Genomic DNA, 19,497 nt, shown 5'->3' with positions numbered 1-19,497 from the left:
TTCAGCCTTGCCAGCTGATCACATAGAGGGACGAGAAGCCCGTGTAAAGAAGTGTTGCATATGAACTGAGGCTTCAAGATAATAAATATTGTGATTTGAAAATAATTAGAGACGTGAGATTGATTGATCTATCTCTGCTAGACTAGCTACTCCTCAGTGCACGTCACTGTTGGATACTGATGAATGAGCATGAAAAGTAAGAGGAAAAATTATCTTGCAATTTATTAGCGGTTATTTTGAGTAGAACTTGGTAACACTGTCGTACTTCTTCCCTAAAATATACCGTCGTGAGACGCACTTTGGATTTGTAAATTGCCCCATGAACGTACTTTAAGGAGTGCTTCTTTAGTGAAAGCTAAATGAAACCCCATAATCTCGACAAGACACTCACCAAGACATTTTATTAGCATTACTTTATGCAGGTTTTCCTTATAGAAACACCCAGTCATTGAACTCCAGTACCTTCCGTTAAGACTACGCTTTTCAGAATGTCAAGGTAATAATGTCTAGTTGAAGACTTTAATTCTAACATACCTGATAAACTTTCGGAACTCTTTGAGGAAAATACTACGTTAAATTATCTGAAAAATGAACTAGAAGGAAATTTTTTTTTTTATAAATCATTGCGTAAACATAGGATTAGTCGCGTTGACTTTGTGTTGCCAAAATGTTTAACGGAGGATTGAGGGAAGAAATACAACCATCTTATCAAGTTCTGCTAAAAATAACCACAAAAATCCCAAGACACTTTTTCCTGAAAAGATACATGAAACGTATATAAACTCTGCGAACCTACCTCCAATCTGTCTGCAGCGATTCTATACTAGACAAGGTAAGGTGTTTTATCATTCGCATAATGCCTTTTTGTTTAATGAGCTTTTCGGTTCATTGTAGTTCAATGTAATCTATATCCTGAAAATACAATAGAGGGAAATATCCAGAATTTTCCATCTGGGCAGGTGTAGGAATGCAAAGGGTTTAGCCATAAATTGGACCCCTTTGAAGAATTTTAGGGGTGTTGAGGAAATTTGGGTTAGCTTTGTGGCGTAGATAACCTTTTATTGTCACCTGGGGCAGAACTTTTCACTGGCCCAGGACTCGAAATAAACCGGAGCGGCGTTCCGGTTCGTGAAAATCTGAACCTCCTCGTTCCGGTTCATCATCATCATCATCATTACTATTATTATTATTATTATTATTATATATTTGATTTCACTACATTTTTATTTTTCAGTGTGAATTAAATTGTTACTACACTTTAAAGTAGCTATTTACAGAATTCAGATAAACTTTCTCTCTAAGTGAAGATGCGTTGTTGTCGCGAAATGGTTTACCATTGTATGACGTCGTCTATGTTCTCTTTATCTCTTTTGTGCCTTGTGGTTCTATGTAGTTTTTATTTTCTTTTATTTACTGTTACCTACCTATTACCTATGGCACTTCGGCTCTTTTTCGGGCCATGTCCTCCCCAATTTTCTTCCACTAGAACGTCCTGTCTTGGGCTGCTCGCCTCCAGTTTCTGATGTGAAGGATGAAGTCTGCGTCCTTCTGGATACTATCCTCCCATCTGATCCTTGGTCTTCCAGTAGGTCCATGTTTCCTCCTAGCATCTTCTTTGGGATCCGGTGCTCATTCATTCTAGCTACATGGCTACCCCATTTTAGTATTTTTATTCTTGTCTACAACGAAGAAAGGCACTTCCTTATAAAGTTTGTATGTTTCGTGATTATATATAATTCTCCACACTCATTGTGACTGAATAGGGCCAAAACTTCTTCGGAGGATTTTACGCTCAAATGAGTCAAGTTTGTTAGAACTTGTTCCGTAAGAGTCCATGCTTCACATTCATATACCACAATACTACGAATGAGTGTTTTGTGTAGAACATCACTCGAGCTCTCCAATTGACATATCTATTCTCCAGCTTTCAGGAGAGTTCCGGTGTTCCATGTACCAAATTCGTAGTCCATTTTTCTGCACTTGTTTCGTCTTCGGTTGCTTCCATATTTCCAAGGCTTCTGTTGGGGTTTCAAAACAATGCGCATTTTATGGGGTGGGGTTGTCAGCCCCACGCCCAACCCCCAACCTGGAGGACCAGGTCTTTGATTTCGGGGTTCCCGTCCCCTAGGATGGTTGCTTTTCATAGCTGTAGATTCCACCCTACCCCTGGTTTTACATCAGAATTTCCCTCTCCTAGCCTTTGGGTAACCAAACCCCTCTCTACAAGGCAGCACAGTCTACCCCCGTCAATCTTCGAAGTGTGATCGGTTGCTTCTTAGTCTGGCTTCTCCCCTGTGAAAATTTTTAGGAATGTTGAGGAAATTTGGGATGTCTTAGTTTTGTGTGCATACATCACCCAGCGGCGTAGACAACCTTTTTTGTCAACCGGGACAGAACTTTTCACTGACGCAGGGCTCGAAATAGACGGGAGCGGGTTCCAGATCATCATCATCATCATTATTACTATTATTATTATTATTATTATTGTATATTTGATTTCACTACATTTTTATTTTTCAGTGGGAATTAAATTGTCACTACTCTTTAATAGTACATTAACAGAATTCAGACTTTCCCTCTAAGTGGAGATGCGTTGTTGCCGCGAGAGGGTTTACCAGAGAATGATGTTGTCTATCTTGTCTTCATCTTCTTGTGCCTTGTGGTTCTAGTTTTTATTTTATTTTATTTGTCAATTATTATTATTATTATTATTTGCCGTGGCTTGTGGATTTCATTGTGCCGAGAGAGGTATCCTCCTGCACAAGATATTTACACAAATTCTGGTTTATTTTTATGGTTTTATGGTCATTCTCTTTTCTTTACACTTTCGTATTTTACGTTTTCCCTATTTAACCTAAGGGTATAAAGTGGGTAAACAGTTCTTCTCTATTTGGCGAGCTCATTACCATTCGCGATTTCCGTCTGTTTAAAAAGGGAAAACTCCTGTGTCCAATTTATTTTATATTATTTTATGTTTATGTAAATATTTTAATATTAACTATTATTAATTGTAATACAGCACATCGTTTAACTAATCGGTATTTGGTCGCTGGAATAATGAGAGATTTTGGAATTTTTAAAACTGGCAGAATATAATAACATGAAATTCTGATTCTTGTAGCTACCCTCAATATTTGAATATTTTCTATTATCTTTGGTTTAACTGGAATTCCTATCTCTTATTGACTATTAAAATAATGCCTCGTAATTTGAAATGAATAAAGCCAATTTCCAGGAAGAGTGATAATTGATTAGTTCAAAACCTGTCACCTCACAACACTCATGTGTTGTAACAATTTCAACCTGATCATAATTATTATTCATATTCTGAGCTGGGGTGTAAGTAGTGCTCCTTCCACGTAGTGCACCCAATAGTCAACCTCACTTCCGCGTAGTACACCCTGGACTGCAGACTAACGAGGCTCTGGCGACTGACCCCATGGCCAGTATAATTTTGTTTGTGTTGCCCTGTGTTTTGTCCTTATTTGTGCTGAGTGCCTCTTTATAGCCTCAGCTTTTAACGAAAGTCAGAATATTTTATGATTTTAGTTATGCAACGTTAGAGTTGTTATGTGTAATGATAAGGGGCTGGACCCCATATAATGTGACGGGTGAAAAATAGCCTTAGGACGCACCCAAAGTTTTAAAGTCAAATTCAAATTCAAAATATTCAGAGCTAACACAGAAATTAAATCTTAACTAAAACTTTAAGCAGCGAAATAAGTTGTAGTGGTGGAATATGTCTGGGGCGTGAAATTTATTTTCCTGTGCATTTCTTTATCATTGTAAATGATAATAAAAATCTGAAATGGTGTAAATGCATTTGAGCCGCTGTTACTTTATTTATTTTATATTACAGGCACCCATTGCTATACAGGTGTAGTTCGACAAGATGGCAAACATTTTCTTTCCACTTATTTTCACTGTTCTCCTGCTGAGAGTTGATGGGTACAGCTATTGTGATGTTTGTCCAGATCATACAATGTGTATCTATTCAGTAAGTATAATGCTCATCAGGTGGCACAGTATGCAATTCAGTGCGTATGTTGGTTGGTAAATGAGGTCATCGGAAGATGCGGCGGTGACAAGACAAATATTTATTTTTAAATATTTTAGAGAAGGAGTGAAAAAATAGGCCAGAATATTCGCATATTTGCGAAAAATTAGTCATTTGACACCATGAAACAGCTAGAAATGTGCAAGAGATTGCCCCCGCTCTTGAAGGTCTAGACCTTTTTTAAGCTCCTATGTTTACATCCACGGCAGGGTTTCTGTGATATCATCAAGATGAAACTTCTGAGTGTATGCTATTCCCAGCACTGTAAAGCATGCAACTCTCTTGTTTTTTAAGAGAAACACTTAATGAAGAGCATCGCAACTCAACTTACACAGAATACATGAAAGTAAATTGCCAAAATTAGCAAAAATGTGAAGTAAAATAAATAAATAAATCAATCATTATGTCTCCTGAGAAGAGAAATGAAGATGTAAAGATATGCGACATATGGGACTAGGCTAAGTATCAGAAAAAGGAGGCGAGAAGGTTCTCCAGTTCCCTCCGGCTTCTTCCTTACTTCTACGTATAGGGGCTATTCACGAGTAAAAAAAAACACACCGAATGACACAATCGATTGTGTAACTGTACGACATCAACTTCCGGTTCCCTGCCGCTGGGTAATTCAAGCGCGTACTTGCGGTGCGTGCTTCTGGCATTTCTTCTGTTTCTGTGTATTAGATTAAATGGATCGTGTAAAAGCACTACATATTTATTAGAAAGTAATTTTCCCACAGAGCGCAAGCGATAAAAGCATATAAATCTTTATGTTTTAAGTGGAAAAGTGCGAGATGTACGGACAAATAGGTGTGTGCGGGATCCCGAAAAGTCGGGACTGGGATCGGGAGAAATTTCTCGTCCCGATCCCGACTTCGGAAAATGACATCCCGACTTTTCGGGATCCCAAGCAGTCGGGAATACCGAATGGTCATTTTAAAAAGTCATTAATTCTCAACGTTTTCTGCATTGTAAATTTCTGGAACTTATCGGAAATTGTTTGTTTTTATTCCACAAATGCAAAAACAATCACTTAAATTGAAAATGAGGTGTAGAATTCGAGATTTTCAGAGCTTCGGGAAATTTGCTGTCCCGAAAATTTCCCGACCTCGTCCGGAAATTACGATTTTTTCCCGTCTGGAATGTCGGAATTTAAAAAACTTCCCGTCCCGACCCAGAAAATTCTATCCCGCACACCCCCACAGACAAATAAAAAAGCGGAAAAATAAGTTCTTTTTTTCTTCTTTTTCTTCTTTCTTCAGTCAGGGCGAGTCAGCGCCTCAGCGGGATGCGGAATGCATACTTGCTGGTTTCGTTTCCGTTTGAACATAGAAATACGAAACGCTCACTGCTATTTTAAGTCAGTTTTCTACTATTTGTGTTAATCATGATGATGAAGATGAATAATATACTGGAAAAAATAATGATGGGACAAACACAATGATACATTATTGCTGGCCAGTGTGTAAATCCAGTCACGTGCGGTGATGTCGACACTTGGGGTAGCAGTCAGTGGCGTGCTAAAAGGGGGGTAGGGTTGGTGTGGGTCACATCCCTCCCCCCTTTAGGCCCAGTATTCCTAAAAAAAAAAAAGAATGTCAATAACAGGAAAAGATTGCAAAATGATGAATGAGTACTAAAAAAGTACACGTAAACCCCACCCACATTCGAAAATAAAAAACTATTTCATTTGACTACTAAGCCAGAGATCCTGATTTCGAATCTCGGCTTGGCCATGGGTATTCTTTGTGTGTGTCTCTTCATCAATTTTATCGTATCATCTTCGCGATTAGCCAAAAGTGGCGGAAAAGTGAAGTAAAATAAACCGAATCAAGCAATCAATCAATGATTTGATTTAATTTTTGTTACTTAGCGTCGCTGGTTTTTTGTCACATTTGGTTAATTGCGAAGATGATATGATAAAACTAATGAAGGGAGAAACACAAAGAACATCAATGCCCAGGTCGGAGTTCGAACCCAGAACTCCTGGTGTCGTAGCGCGCTGTTATAACCACTCCCCCACGGTTGGTTGATTTGGTGTTTTAAGTACACTTTATGCACAGAAACAAAACAGGTAAAAAAAACCTTCTTTCGTAGTTTCTTCAATAATATTCATTTAGCTTTTTGAGTTCTGAGATACATTTTTCATTCCAAATTATTTCATTATTCACTGCAGAGTACAACACATAGGACAAGAATGCGAACTCATCACGGGTTCGAATCCTGGCCTGGATTGTTCATACGAGGTCTCTTCATCAATTTCATCATATCATCACTCATCCTCATTTTCGCGATAACCAAATGTGGCAGAAAAGCGAAGTAAAATAAACCAAACCAACAACAATATGAACACACGTTCTCTTGCCCAAATAAATATATCCGTATTTATGACTGTTAGAGGCCAAGAGTACTATATTTAAATAAAACACTACTAAAACGAGAGTGAGATAGAGCCCGAGCACATATTTGTAATTTAATCATTAAGTATTCCATACTTGAAAAAAAGGGAAAGAAACCATAGCATTATTGTCTGCACATAACACGTTCCCATTTCATAAATAATAAAACTACATCCCATATTATACATACATATTGTACAACGTGTAAAATGTTGTGTAAATACAGAGAACATAAGTACTGTAGAAAATTTTACCCTGAGTTCTTTAGAGGATTTACAAAAAATCTATGAGAAACCCTATCTGTCCTATTCGCGTTTAAAATTAACCGATATGCCATCTGGTGGGATTTTCAGGAAGTACTCTAAGTAGGATACGTTGTGTTGAAGTCGTTTAAAGCATGGGGAATATGCGAGAGATTAAGGTCTACTGTTCAGGGTTTTTTTTTGCTCTAAATCGTTTTATGGGTCAGAACAAATTAAAAGTTTTCATGTGTTTCCACTCCCTGGAATCAACAAAATGAAATTTGTTAATATATCAGGGAAATCGTAATCGACAGAAGATTGGTATGGGGGATATAACACTGTAATTCGGCAAGGAAATTACGAAGAATGCACGAGTCTGCTTACTTTATTATTTTAGAAATAAATATATATTACCATGAAAGTAAAGTTTTAAATTGTACTTTATAAATAAAGCTTTTTTTTCCTTCGAAAAATCATGAAGCGTCTTACCCAATGCGTCCATGTATTACCGGTATTACGTATGTGTGAAATTTGGAACAGGTGCAAGTCGATTAAGAGAGAAGATGAAAATAGTTTGAGAATGAATTAATGTCAAATGTAACCAGAAAAAAAAGTGAGCATGCTAATGTTACTGTTTCATTCAGTACGATGTCCTTTTTCAGTGAGTATAGCCTGGTCATGAAATCGTGAATATTATTATTAAACCAGCCTTTCTCTTTCGAGAAAGAACTGCAACGATATGCTTGCAATTTTCTCCTGTCACAGCTTTGCAAGTACAGGCCAATCTCAATTCCATTATTTTCAAATAATTTTCGAGAACCCCAGTTACAACATGACGTGCAGATGATACAGCACTGCTTTGGACAACCAGTGCGTATACATAGTTTCGTCTGCATTTTTCGTGTTATTTTTGCTTATCATAATTAAATGCTTCGTTCTCAGTACAGCTTCACGTTTGTTAAAGTACCTGGAATTCACATCGCATTCGCAATATTTAAAAATAATGCGTAATTTAAACGTTTTCTACCATACCAGTCATGACAACTAGTGTTGCCCACGGGACGAGACGGGACAGGCTTTTAAAAATTCGAGACGAGACGAGATTGACCATGTGTCATAAGACAAACGAACATTTTCGAGACGAGACAGCTATTCCACGAGACGAGACAGGCCAAAGTCTCGTTTCGTGGGCAACACTAATGACAACAAGCTGCTATTTTGTATCTACTGCTGAATGTAAACAAAGATTTATCCTACTTTGAGCGGCCATATTGGAAGCGACACTAGCGCTCAGGTGGTAATTTTAATCGCGAATAGGAGATAGACTAAAGTTTATGTCAACGTAGGATCCGAGCACTTCGAGTTCTGTGTCGCCGGCTTCGTGTGTCATTTGTCAACATGGGCCCAATCAGAGTTCCTTCCTGCCAAGGTCGTTCCTGCCTGTAAGTGTTGCCACCTATGAATCGAAATTTTGTCAGCGTTATCAGGCTCTTCAGTCTGAGCGGCAACAGACATGTTGCAACGGAAAATTATCATCTTAAATGCGATGAAATCTGCAAAACATCCACAGATGTTTATTCGGGGGTGGTCCCTCTGATAGAACATCAATATTCTCAAAATTCTACGAACGGACTGTCGACAGCATTGTAATAACAGTTGGGCTGAAAAGTTCGTAGGCTGACTTATAGATGGCGTTACTAGAATTAAATCCATGTGATTTTTACTTAGTCCTAACCTTCAAAAGATACGTGTATAAATTTCACAGCTGCCAGATAATTAGTTCGTGAGATATAGCATTGTGAGTGAAGCAGCTTTTGTTATTGTGAAAAAATGGATAAAAACAGAATTTCGTGTGTTAATAAAGCATTGCTTTTTGGCGAAAAAAAATACTGTTGAAGCCAAGGCTTGGCTTGATAAACATTATTCGGACTCTGCACCAGGAAAATCAACCGTTGAGAAGTGGTTTGCTAAATTTAAACGAGGCGAAATGAGCATCGAAGACGATGCACGCAGTGGACGCCCCAAAGACGCTGTTACCGACGAAAACATCAAAAAAGTCCACAAAATAATTTTAAATGATCGTAAAGTGAAGTTGATCGAGATAGCTGAGATTATTACATAGCGTTGTTGGAGCGTTTAAAGGATGAAATCACGAAAAAACGGCCCCATTTGAAGAAGAAAAAAGTGCTGTTTCATCAAGACCGTGTCACAAATCAATGAAAACGATGGCAAAATTATATGAATTAGACTACGAATTGCTTCCCCATCCACCATATTCTCCAGATCTGGCCCCCAGTGACTTTTTCCTGTTTGCAGACCTTAGAAGAATGCTCGCTGGAAAGAAATTTAGCACTGATGAAGAGGTAATCGCCGAAACTGAGGCCTATTTTGAGGCTAAAGAGAAATCGTACTATAAAAATGGCATCGAAAAATTGTATGACCGCTATAATCGTTGTATCGCCCTCGAAGGCAACTATATTGAATAATAAAATCGAATTTTGTCAAAAAAATATGTTTTACTATGTTAGCCTACGAACTTTTCAGCCCAACTGTTACTTCAAAACCAGAACCTGCTCTGCAACACAAGAAAAATGCTTCATTATGCAATCAATGTGCCTTTGTTAAGTTGATAAGTTCCGCATGGCACAATGTTTTCAATAATGCTGATAGAATAAAACAATATAGTTTGTTAAATGACAACCACTCCTTACCACAAGAATATAATTATTCTTTAGATGTTTAAATATATGTGTAACCACACACGTATGTCTTTCCAGTGACTCATTGCAAGAGTTGGCTTTTGTGCTTGACTCAATAAAATAAACTTATTGAGCGAGGCAGATTCATAATAACAATAATAATAATATTTGCCCGTGGCTCGACAGCCCTTGAACGGTCTTGGCATATCTCTGGACTACCAGTCTCTCTCCTACAATCCTACCTAGAGGTGTGGAGATATTCAACCGGTAAAAGGGTGACGTGAGGTCAGCACGTCGACCTCCCCCCCCCCCCCCCCACCCACTACTCAATCGTAACTCCACAATTTCCTCACGATAGTGGGTTACCATTAGGGATGGCCAAATCCGGATTTTTTTAAATCCGCAATCCGGAAAGTAAAAACGGAGAATCCGGATTTCGGAGGGAATCCGGATATCGGAGGGAATTTGTGATCAGTGTTGTTGCAGTAGTATTGTACAGTCACGGATAATGCCAGCTTGTAACGTTTCATTGAATGTCAATATAATCAGTATAAGCAGCAGTGTCCGTGACTGTACAACAGTTCTTTGTTTCAGCCAAACATGCCCACATTGCTCGATGGCTTCTTATCTGTCGTAGCAGTTGCACAAGAGCGATATTTTGATACATTGGACAAGTTCGCGTTTCAGTTTAATGTGCAAGCACTGTCTGACGCCGAAAGAATATATAATCATTTCCATCTGCTCCCTGAGATTACATGCTTCGGAGCTCAAACAATGAAATCGTATACAACACAAAATGTCTGCTTTCGACCAAACTTTTTCTTACTCTCATGCACGAGTGGCGCGGGGAAGAAGGTGCGAAGGGGTTTTTCAGCACCCCTTAATTTTCGTCCGCATCTGCCATGGTACGTTATGTATAGGACTAGGATTTTGATGAAATTGCATCTTTTCTTCTGGTGAATAAGAAACCCAAATCTTTTAATATTTATATGCTTCATGTCGTGCTGAAACTTTTAAGCACTATTTGTTGGGGCATTTTTTTGCATTTTTTGCCATTATGGGTTGTATAAGTCATTTTTTGGCATTTTAAGTCATTTTTTGGTCATTTTTTTATTTTCTTAGTTTTCCAGAGCACTTGTACGCTGCGAGTGCATGGGCAGCATTAACGTGAAAGGATTAAGATTAATAAGTATCCTATTTTTTCATATCTTCCCTAGACAATTTAAAATATATGAAACCGCAGCTACCTTCCATCCGTCTCAGAAGAAAATAAACAACACGAATATAATGATTTCCTTACAATGAAATTCAATTGTTAGAAGTTCAAAACAGCTCGTACTTTTGCCCCAGGAGAAGAAAGTCGTTGCCCTGCCTAATCTTATCTTCTAATCTGCTCAGACCAATTGTTGTGTTCCTTGAAAGTGAATGGATGGAACGTGTGATCTGGCCATTGTCGAAGTTCCTGTTTATTGCGAGAATTTACTTTGGTGCAGTGTTCAGTAGAGCAGGTTTTCGAAGCATTGGACAAGATGCCAAAAACCAAGCAAAGTACACAGTACAAATTAAAACAGTTTGTGTCCCAGTATGGTGAAAATACGTTCAGTACGGACGGATCAGTATTATTCTGTCAGCTTTGTGGTGTAAGAGTTGCTGCGGAAAAGAAATTCACGGTGGAGCAACATGTCAACCGCGAGAAACACAAGGCAGCTCTGAAGCAAATTCAAGATCAGAAGAGGACGGTGCAATTGTTAATGGGTGAGTTTTCCTCCAAATCCTCTGTTATTTCTGAAGAACTGTGCGACGCTTTTATTTCTGCTGACATTCCTCTAAGTAAACTAAATAATCCTAAACTTCGAGCATTTTTGGAAAAACATACTGGGAAATCGATACCAGATTCTTCCACGCTAAGGAAAAATTATGTCAAGAAATGCTACAACCAAACAATGGATCAAATTCGGCAGAAAATTCATGGTAAAAAAATATGGGTGTCAATTGACGAAAGTACCGACTCACTCGGACGGTACATTGCAAATGTAGTGATTGGTACGATGCAGGAATCCGAGTCTACTCAAGTGTTTCTAATAAATTGTGAATGTCTAGAAAAAGTGAATTATTCAACGATCAGCAAAGTTTTCAATAACGCGATGCAGTTATTGTGGCCGACGGCATTCAATATGACAAGGTGTTGCTTTTCGTAACAGATGCGGCACCGTACATGGTTAAAGCAGGGAATTCTCTGAAAGGTCTGTACTCGAAAATGGTACATGTAACATGTCTTGCACATGCGTGTCACCGTATTGCTGAAGAACTGCGAAGTCACTTTCCTGGTGTAGACCAACTGATTGCAAACATTAAGAAGATTTTCCTCAAGTCCCCATCACGAGTGTTAGCTTTTAGGTCTCATGCACCTGATGTGCCTTTGCCACCAGCTCCTATTCTTACTAGATGGGGTACATGGTTAGAGATTTGTGGTTACTATTGTGAAAATTATAAAGTTGTGAAAGAAGTTGTAACCTCGTTCGACAGCAGTGAAGCATTGTGTATAAGACAAGCACAGGAACTCTTGGCTGATCCCGAAATGGAGGGAAAATTATGCTATATAAAGTCCAACTTCGGCTTCCTACCTTCTGCCATAACTTCACTCGAGACATCTGGAGCTACATTGGTTGATCAAGTTAATGTCCTTAACAAAGTTCAGGATAATTTGGAAGCAGTTCCAGGTACTGTTGGAATACAAGTGAGAGAAAAGATGCAGAAAGTGCTAGGGAAAAATGCAGGATACACAATAATATGTTCTATTCGTGACGTATTGTGTGGGAAAACGTTTTCATTGCCAGACTCTGAAACCGAATTAGAACCAAGTGACATTGTATGTTTTAGATATGCCCCTATTACCTCTGTTGATGTTGAAAGGAGCTTTTCTATGTATAAAAGTGTGCTAGCTGACAATCGTCATTCATTTCTTTTTGAAAATTTACAGAAAATATTCGTTACACACTGCAACTCAAAACTGAACAGTAACCTCTCATAATTTGTCAAAAGTTGCATACTAGAGTTGCTGTAATTTGAAGTGCAAATAAAATTTTACTTTGGAATTTTTAACGGTTTTTAGGTCATTTTTAAAGTCATTTTTTGGCAATTTTTAGGTCATAAATGCATCTTTTTAAGGGCATTTTTTACGAATTTTTAGGTCATCAAAATCCTAGCCCTAGTTATGTATGACTTACTAAAACATTGTCGTCACATTGGAGTAACACCGCTGTCATTGTAGACAACAGACATTGATCGTAATCTGAAAGAGAACCCGCATTTGCTTTCCTCTATTGGGGGGGAGGGTCTCTGCAACTATTAGTGGCTGACACATTATATGGTCATTGGCCTACGTAAACAAACTTTGTTCGTTTAAAATTACAAGACATGCGCTTGTAGTGGCCAAAGCAAACAAAACTGAAACAAGCCACTTGTAGTCTTCAGTTTCATTGGCATATTTTCATAAAAGCCTATTAAATGTTCACTGGTATTTGATGTAATGGCTAAAGAATGCATGCTTTCTTTATTTTCAATATCACGCCCCCTCAGCTCACCTACATGATTAATACTGGCGCCGTCGCTGCCCTCGCATCATACGTTCAAAAAAATATTGAGATTGCATTTGATTTTTGCGGAACTGATCTCATTACCAACGTTTTCTTAACCTGTACTACAGCGCCTAGAATAACGTAGTGTGGAAAACGGCATGCTTCTGCGCTCTCTGGCTGGTTCCACTCGAAAATGATCCGCTAGAGGCGCTGGTGTTGACCCCGGTGCTTGGTGTTCGACTGCTTATAATGGAAGTAAATGTGGGTTTTGTTGCAACGTCTGATTCTTTTCCTTGTAACATTTCTTTGTATCAGAAAATTGTTATGATATTTGGTACAGTAGTCGCGAAAATATTAAAGAATATTATGAACCGTCGATCATGACCTGTCCTTGACTTTTTTATTAACAATACGGAAGAAAACATAGGTATGGATTGGAACACGTAACATGACAATTGCTGCGAGAATTAGTATTGTGTATGCATTATCCTGAAAGGTTCATTAATATTGTCATTGTCACAAATATTTTTATGGAAATTCACACAGACAATACTCGTTTATTTTTCAAAGATTGTTTTACATCCACTCGCGTGTTGTCCAACTTACCGCCCAAAAACTCGAAAGCGTGAAATATGACACTTTTCGTTTCCCACTTACTGGAAAAATGTAAACAACGCGTTGGTTGAGTTATATTTTCACCATGTCTGGAAACTGTCGCCTCTGTTTTGTGCCTGGTTGTTCTAGTGGATATCGTTCAAGTAAAGAAAAGGGTATTTGTATATTTAGTGTTCCCAAACAAAAAGATAAATTAGCCGAGTGGAATCGTGCAATTCCCAGAGCTGATAAGGAACTCTATGACACAGCTAGTGTTTGTGAATTGCACTTCGATGAACAATTCATTATCAGATATTATGTTCACGTAATAAATGGTAAGGAGGTAAGGTTGCCAAGGGGGAGGAAAAATAAAAACAAAAATAAACTTGTGTACACAATCCAACGTTTGACGTCCAGCCTCACATGCGATATGTTGATGCTCGTGTTGCGTTGCACATAAAACGTATTTATGTTACTTTTCTGTGTAAATTAATGCCCTTTCGTGACTGCAAATCACTCCACAAATATAACTGTTTCCATCAATTCACTTACCGCCTTTCTAGAGAAACAAATCTACACAATATATTCCAAAAACTAACTAAGCCGCATTACTTTCATAACAAAATTAGCACCTGGGTCGATCGCACTGCCATCTACTTGTCATCGTCTCGGGGAACCAGTTTTTTGTGTCGTTTTCCACACTACGTTATTCAAGGCGCTGTACCTGTACCAATTATTTTATGGTCAAAAATGAAAACATAAAGTAGTGCAATCATTTCATAAAAGAAGGGAAATCTACTATATTAATAAGCGCTGTCGGCTTCTTTCATGCGCGGCGCCAGAAAATTTTGACCGGCTGGGCAGGAGCCAAATACTGAGTTGACAGATATAAAATTTGAGTTTCACACACGGATATTCCCTCGCCCTCTCCCGAATTCCTTTGTATTTCTTTCACCTTTTCTCATTGCTATTCTACGTCTTATTTTTCCCTTCCACCATTTTTATCTGCTTGTATTACCCCCCGTCCCCCTCTCTCTTTGTTTTAAAAGACACATCTGCGTGCACGGGTAATCCGTTCACCTAATCTTGTGATAAAAATTCTCTCTATCCCCTCCAGTCTAGAAAAAAACAGCGAAAGTAAACGATGTCGTCACCTGTTGGCTATCATTCCTATCTTTCGATCCCACTTTAAACTGTAGGTCCTAGTCCCGATTAGCCTTACTGTGCATAAAGTGGACTTAAAACACCAACTCAATCAATCTATTTTTCCTGTGTGAATCTTGATATGGCCTCCCTACTTCTCTCATTTATGTGTCCCTTCCCTGATGCCCTTCAATTGCTCAGTATGTACTTCTCTTTGTACAGTCATGGACACATTTGGGTTGTAACGATTCCATTGAAAGTTAACTGTACAGGGGATATTTTATCTTATCCCTTTAAATTAAGAAGAAATTTATCATAGCCCATACTTTATTAGTATTATTTATTAGTATATTATTATAACCGAAATAAATTGGTTTATTTTTAGTAACTTATAATAGTTATTATTGTAAAATGACAATTATAACCGTGGTATAATAATTATTATTGTCATTATTATTTGTACTAATCAAGTTTTATCAGTGGCCTGCCCCCCTTAACAAATATTTCTGGCGACGCCTCTGCTGATAAGGGATCAGCTACCCCCCAAAATAAAATCCTGTCTAGACACTAGAGCGCAGCGGAAGACTTTCTGCTACCCCTAACATCTGCAAATGGACCGGTCCTTCCCTTTAACCCCGCGCTCCGTCTCCCCTCGATTCGGGATCTCCTCGTGAACTGACTGCTGTATTTTATCTTATGCCTTTAAATTAAAACCATACATTATTAGGTAAACGACAGACTACATTAATTGATTTGATTTATTTTTTAATTTTATTTCGCTTTTCTTCCTCTTGTGGCTAATCGCGAAGAAGAGGATGAATTGTGAAAAGATGAAGAAAGAAAAAAGGAAAAACACAAACACACATTTGCAGATCACAAAACCACAAAACAGGCTCCACGTAGGAATGTACTAACTGCGAGTCCAGCAAACACAGTCTCATACTACGTGGAAGAAAGGCTAACACTTGGATGGCACATTACAGTATATTCTTTAATTCATGGGACAATTATTGAAAACATGGATGGAAATTAGTTTTTCCCCTGTAATCCTTCTCGTTCCGAAATCCGTTTTCCTTCCGAAATCCGTTTTACCTCCGAAATCCGTTTTACCTCCGAAATCCGGATACCCTCCAAAATTCGGATTTCCTCCGAAATCCGGATAGCTAATTTTCCGAATCCGGATTTTAAATTTTCCGAATCCGGATTTTAAATTTTCCGGAATCCGGATTCCGGATTTTTTTTGGCCATCCCTAGTTACCACCAGTACTATACACCAGAGGTGGTCATTTTCGTTCAACCTCCCTCACCCTCACCCTCACGGCTCGGCTTCGCCCTCACCCTCACACGCCCTCACCCTCACACGCCCTCACCCTCACGATTTGCCTATCGCCCTCACCCTCACACGCCCTCACCCTCACGGCTCGGCTTCGCCCTCACCCTCACAATTTGCGTTTCGCCCTCACCCTCACACACCCTCACCCTCACGACTCACCAGTCGCCCTCACCCTCACACGCCCTCACCCTCACGGCTCGGCTTCGCCCTCACCCTCACACGCCCTCACCCTCACGATTTGCCTTTCGCCCTCACCCTCACAGGCCCTCACCCTCACGATTCACCAGTCGCCCTCACCCTCACACGCCCTCACCCTCACGATTTGCCTTTCGCTCTCACCCTCACACGCCCTCACCCTCACGACTCGCCTTTCGCCCTCACCCTCACACGCCCTCACCCTCACGACTTGCCTCTCGTCCTCACCCTCACACGCCCTCACCCTCACGGCTCACAAGTCGCCCTCACCCTCACACGCCCTCACCCTCACGATTTGCCTTTCGCCCTCGCCCTCACACGCCCTCACCCTCACAACTCTCCTTTCGCCCTCACCCTCACACGCCCTCACCCTCACGGATCGATCTCGCCCTCACCCTCACACACCCTCACCCTCACAAGTCTTCGGAGGGTGAGGGTGAGGGTGAGGTCTGCCCTCATGAGGGTTGCCCTCCGTAGAGAGTTAGCGATGTTTGAAGAAATGACTGGTTCCTTTACCACGTGCATTTCATACATTGAAATGACACGAAATTGTTAACTCATTCATGTGAAGAAAGTTAATAATAATGATAATAATAATAAATTTTCTTTATTAAGCAATAAGGTTTAACAATGAGTATCATTTTGGACTAAGATTATTTGAGTTATATATTGCATAATTAATTTACATCAAGTATAATTATTATTTTTAATATATTTATTATTTTAACTATACGCTGTCACAAAAATCGTGTCATATACAGTATTGTGGGTGGGCCACTGACAGTAGCGTTCACTTTATAAACACCTTATCAATGGAAGATGCAACTGCTCCGTCTTTATTTCTTGTTGTTTATCACACTATAACAATGATAATATACAAGCATCTGAGTTGTATCAATTCATTCTCTGCCCAGAGATGTTGGACTCGATCTCACTACGTCACAATTACCGGAATTCCATAGATGAGAAAGACTTGCACCGCAGGGGTTTAAAGCCCCTACCCCCACCCTCTTGTCTGCAAGGACAGTTTGGATTTGGAAAACAACATTCCATTCACTGATCTTCTTGGAAACCGTCATGGAAATCTGCACCGCGAACAGGAGTATTTAGAGTAGCTTGAAGTCAGCTTGGAAATGGAAATATGTTCACTAAATAGAACGTAGAAGCTTTTAAAAGGGGGAAATATATTGACGAGGCATAAATTTCGTGGTTATGAAGACAAAACAATCAAAGTACAATAGTACTGTGCTACAATTTTGAATATGTCAGTCAATTTCAAAAATTATTTTTCATTGATTCGTGAATCGCTGATTGTATCGTGTCGTGGTTAAATAAACTTTCCTTTGTCAAACACACTAGTGCCCACGCTGTCGTTTTGACAGTGGCGCAACTACAGGGGAGCAGGGAGGCATTGCCCCCCAAACCTTCGACGGAAGTCAATTCTAAGGGGGCAAACGTTGACGGCCAAGGGCATTTCCAGGGGGCACATAGGAGCAATTGCCCCCCCCCCATTGATTTCAAATATTGTGCAAATAAAAATACATTTCGTACAATTTTCTTGCACGCTTCGCTCGCACTGTCTGGTTTTCTCAATCTCGTCAAGTTCAGAGCCGTAGTTAGGGGGCGGCGGGAGTCGGCCATGGACGCTGAGCGATCTAAATTTTTAAAAAAAGCTATAAAAGAGAGAATGCCATTGCGCCCCGTGAAATTATTTGCGTCATATTAAATCGATATTCTTTTCAGTTTGGAAAAATTGGATCTAAAAATTTTCATATACGCTTTTCTCGCAATACAATTGTTTTCTGTAATGTAATATATTTAGGCAATATACATCTGTTGTACATATATGTATTGAATAAATTTTGAATTTGTACACAATTTAGTGGCAGCATGTTGCATATGTATTTTCTTATTTTATGTCGCTCCATGTTGCATATGTGTTCAACATATGATGTACATGAAAGTTATACATGTCATGTGTACGAAAAGAATTATAATCAGAATGCATTTATCGTGCATTTTCTGCCATTCAAAAATACAGTTTGTGTGATTGTTTTCCATTATTAGCTAATGTGAAATTGAACGTGTTGAAAAGATATTTCAAATAGTTTGACCAAGCAAATACTTTAGCACCGACTTCTACCCCCTTTTTGCGTAATTTAAGAGGATGATAACGTTTTTGATGCTGCTGCTGCTACTACTACTACTACTACTAATAATAATAATAATAATAATAATAATAATAATGTCATTTTTTACTACTACTACAGCTATTGGTACTTTTACCCTGGTACTTGCCCCCCCACCGACAAAATTCGTTGTTGCATCTCTGCGTTTTGGAATCCAAGGATTCCACTTTTAGTTGGTGGACAATTTAGTACTTCTCCCATTGTAATTGTAGGTGCAGTAGATATTAGCTTATTTGAGCATAAAGTTTACGTCTAACAAACTACATCCCTTGATAACGAATATAAAATATTACTACCTTGTTGATGGGCAATGTACATTGCTTCTTTTTCTTCTTATTTTGAACCGCCCCCTGATGCGGAGTGGTTAGCACATAGCGTTACGACGCAAGGGGTCCCGGGTTCGACTGTCGGCTTGTGCATGGATGTTTGTGAGTCACCATTCATTAATTTCATCATATCATCTCATCACGCATCCCATCTTCACAATTAGCCAAAATTGGCACAAAAGCGGAGTACAATAAAGCAAATCAATCAATCAATCAATTCGTATTTTGGTTTCTTCACGTTCCAATTATACTTCTCTAGAATAGCAACGATAAAGATACATGAATAAGGAATAGGCGAGGGAACACAAAGAAAAACCCATATCTGGGCACATGAAACTTTGCATTTCATTTTCTCTCCCCAAAAAACTATTTCACTTCATTTTTTTTTTCGGAAGAAATCCGTCATAATACGGTCAGTGTTTCGATTAATAAATAATCACATGATAATCACATGCGTTTAACAGAGTGGGTTATAGCAAAGATACTACGAATATCATATGCTACTGCTGCCTACACCCCATGTAATTCGTCTCGATTTTAAGAGAACACAACGTTGCAATTACCAAACATTTAGTTTAGTTTATTTTCCGTCAAGAAAATTTGTTGATTGAACCTCTACCAGGTAAATGGAAATCTGATCGTAATGATATGAATGCTGTTCTTTTAACGAATGTGGTTACAGTAACGTCATTGTCAATAGGGGAAACAGTCGAGTACTCGCTTGCTCCTACCTGTTTGCATATGAGGC

At 39.0% G+C, this 19,497-nt stretch overlaps 1 protein-coding gene across 1 annotated transcript in view; it reads left to right on the top strand.

Annotated features, from left to right (window-relative positions):
- The first annotated feature begins 810 nt into the window (after window positions 1-810).
- The window catches only part of LOC146000494 (venom allergen 5-like), a 67,056-nt gene continuing 48,369 nt past the window's right edge, over window positions 811-19,497 (top strand). Inside the window, exons 1-2 of the mRNA XM_083138217.1 lie at window positions 811-832; window positions 3,860-3,997. Of these exons, the coding sequence (XP_082994343.1) occupies window positions 3,893-3,997 (105 nt within the window). The 5' untranslated portion in view covers window positions 811-832; window positions 3,860-3,892. The remainder of the gene's footprint in view (window positions 833-3,859; window positions 3,998-19,497) is intronic.

Source organism: Lepisma saccharinum, chromosome 16 (assembly GCF_977018435.1).
Source record: "Lepisma saccharinum chromosome 16, izLepSacc3.1, whole genome shotgun sequence".
NCBI classification, from domain to species: Eukaryota; Metazoa; Arthropoda; class Insecta; order Zygentoma; family Lepismatidae; genus Lepisma; species Lepisma saccharinum.
Note: the sequence above shows the minus strand (reverse complement) of the source record. Positions and strands in the feature narration are given on the sequence as shown.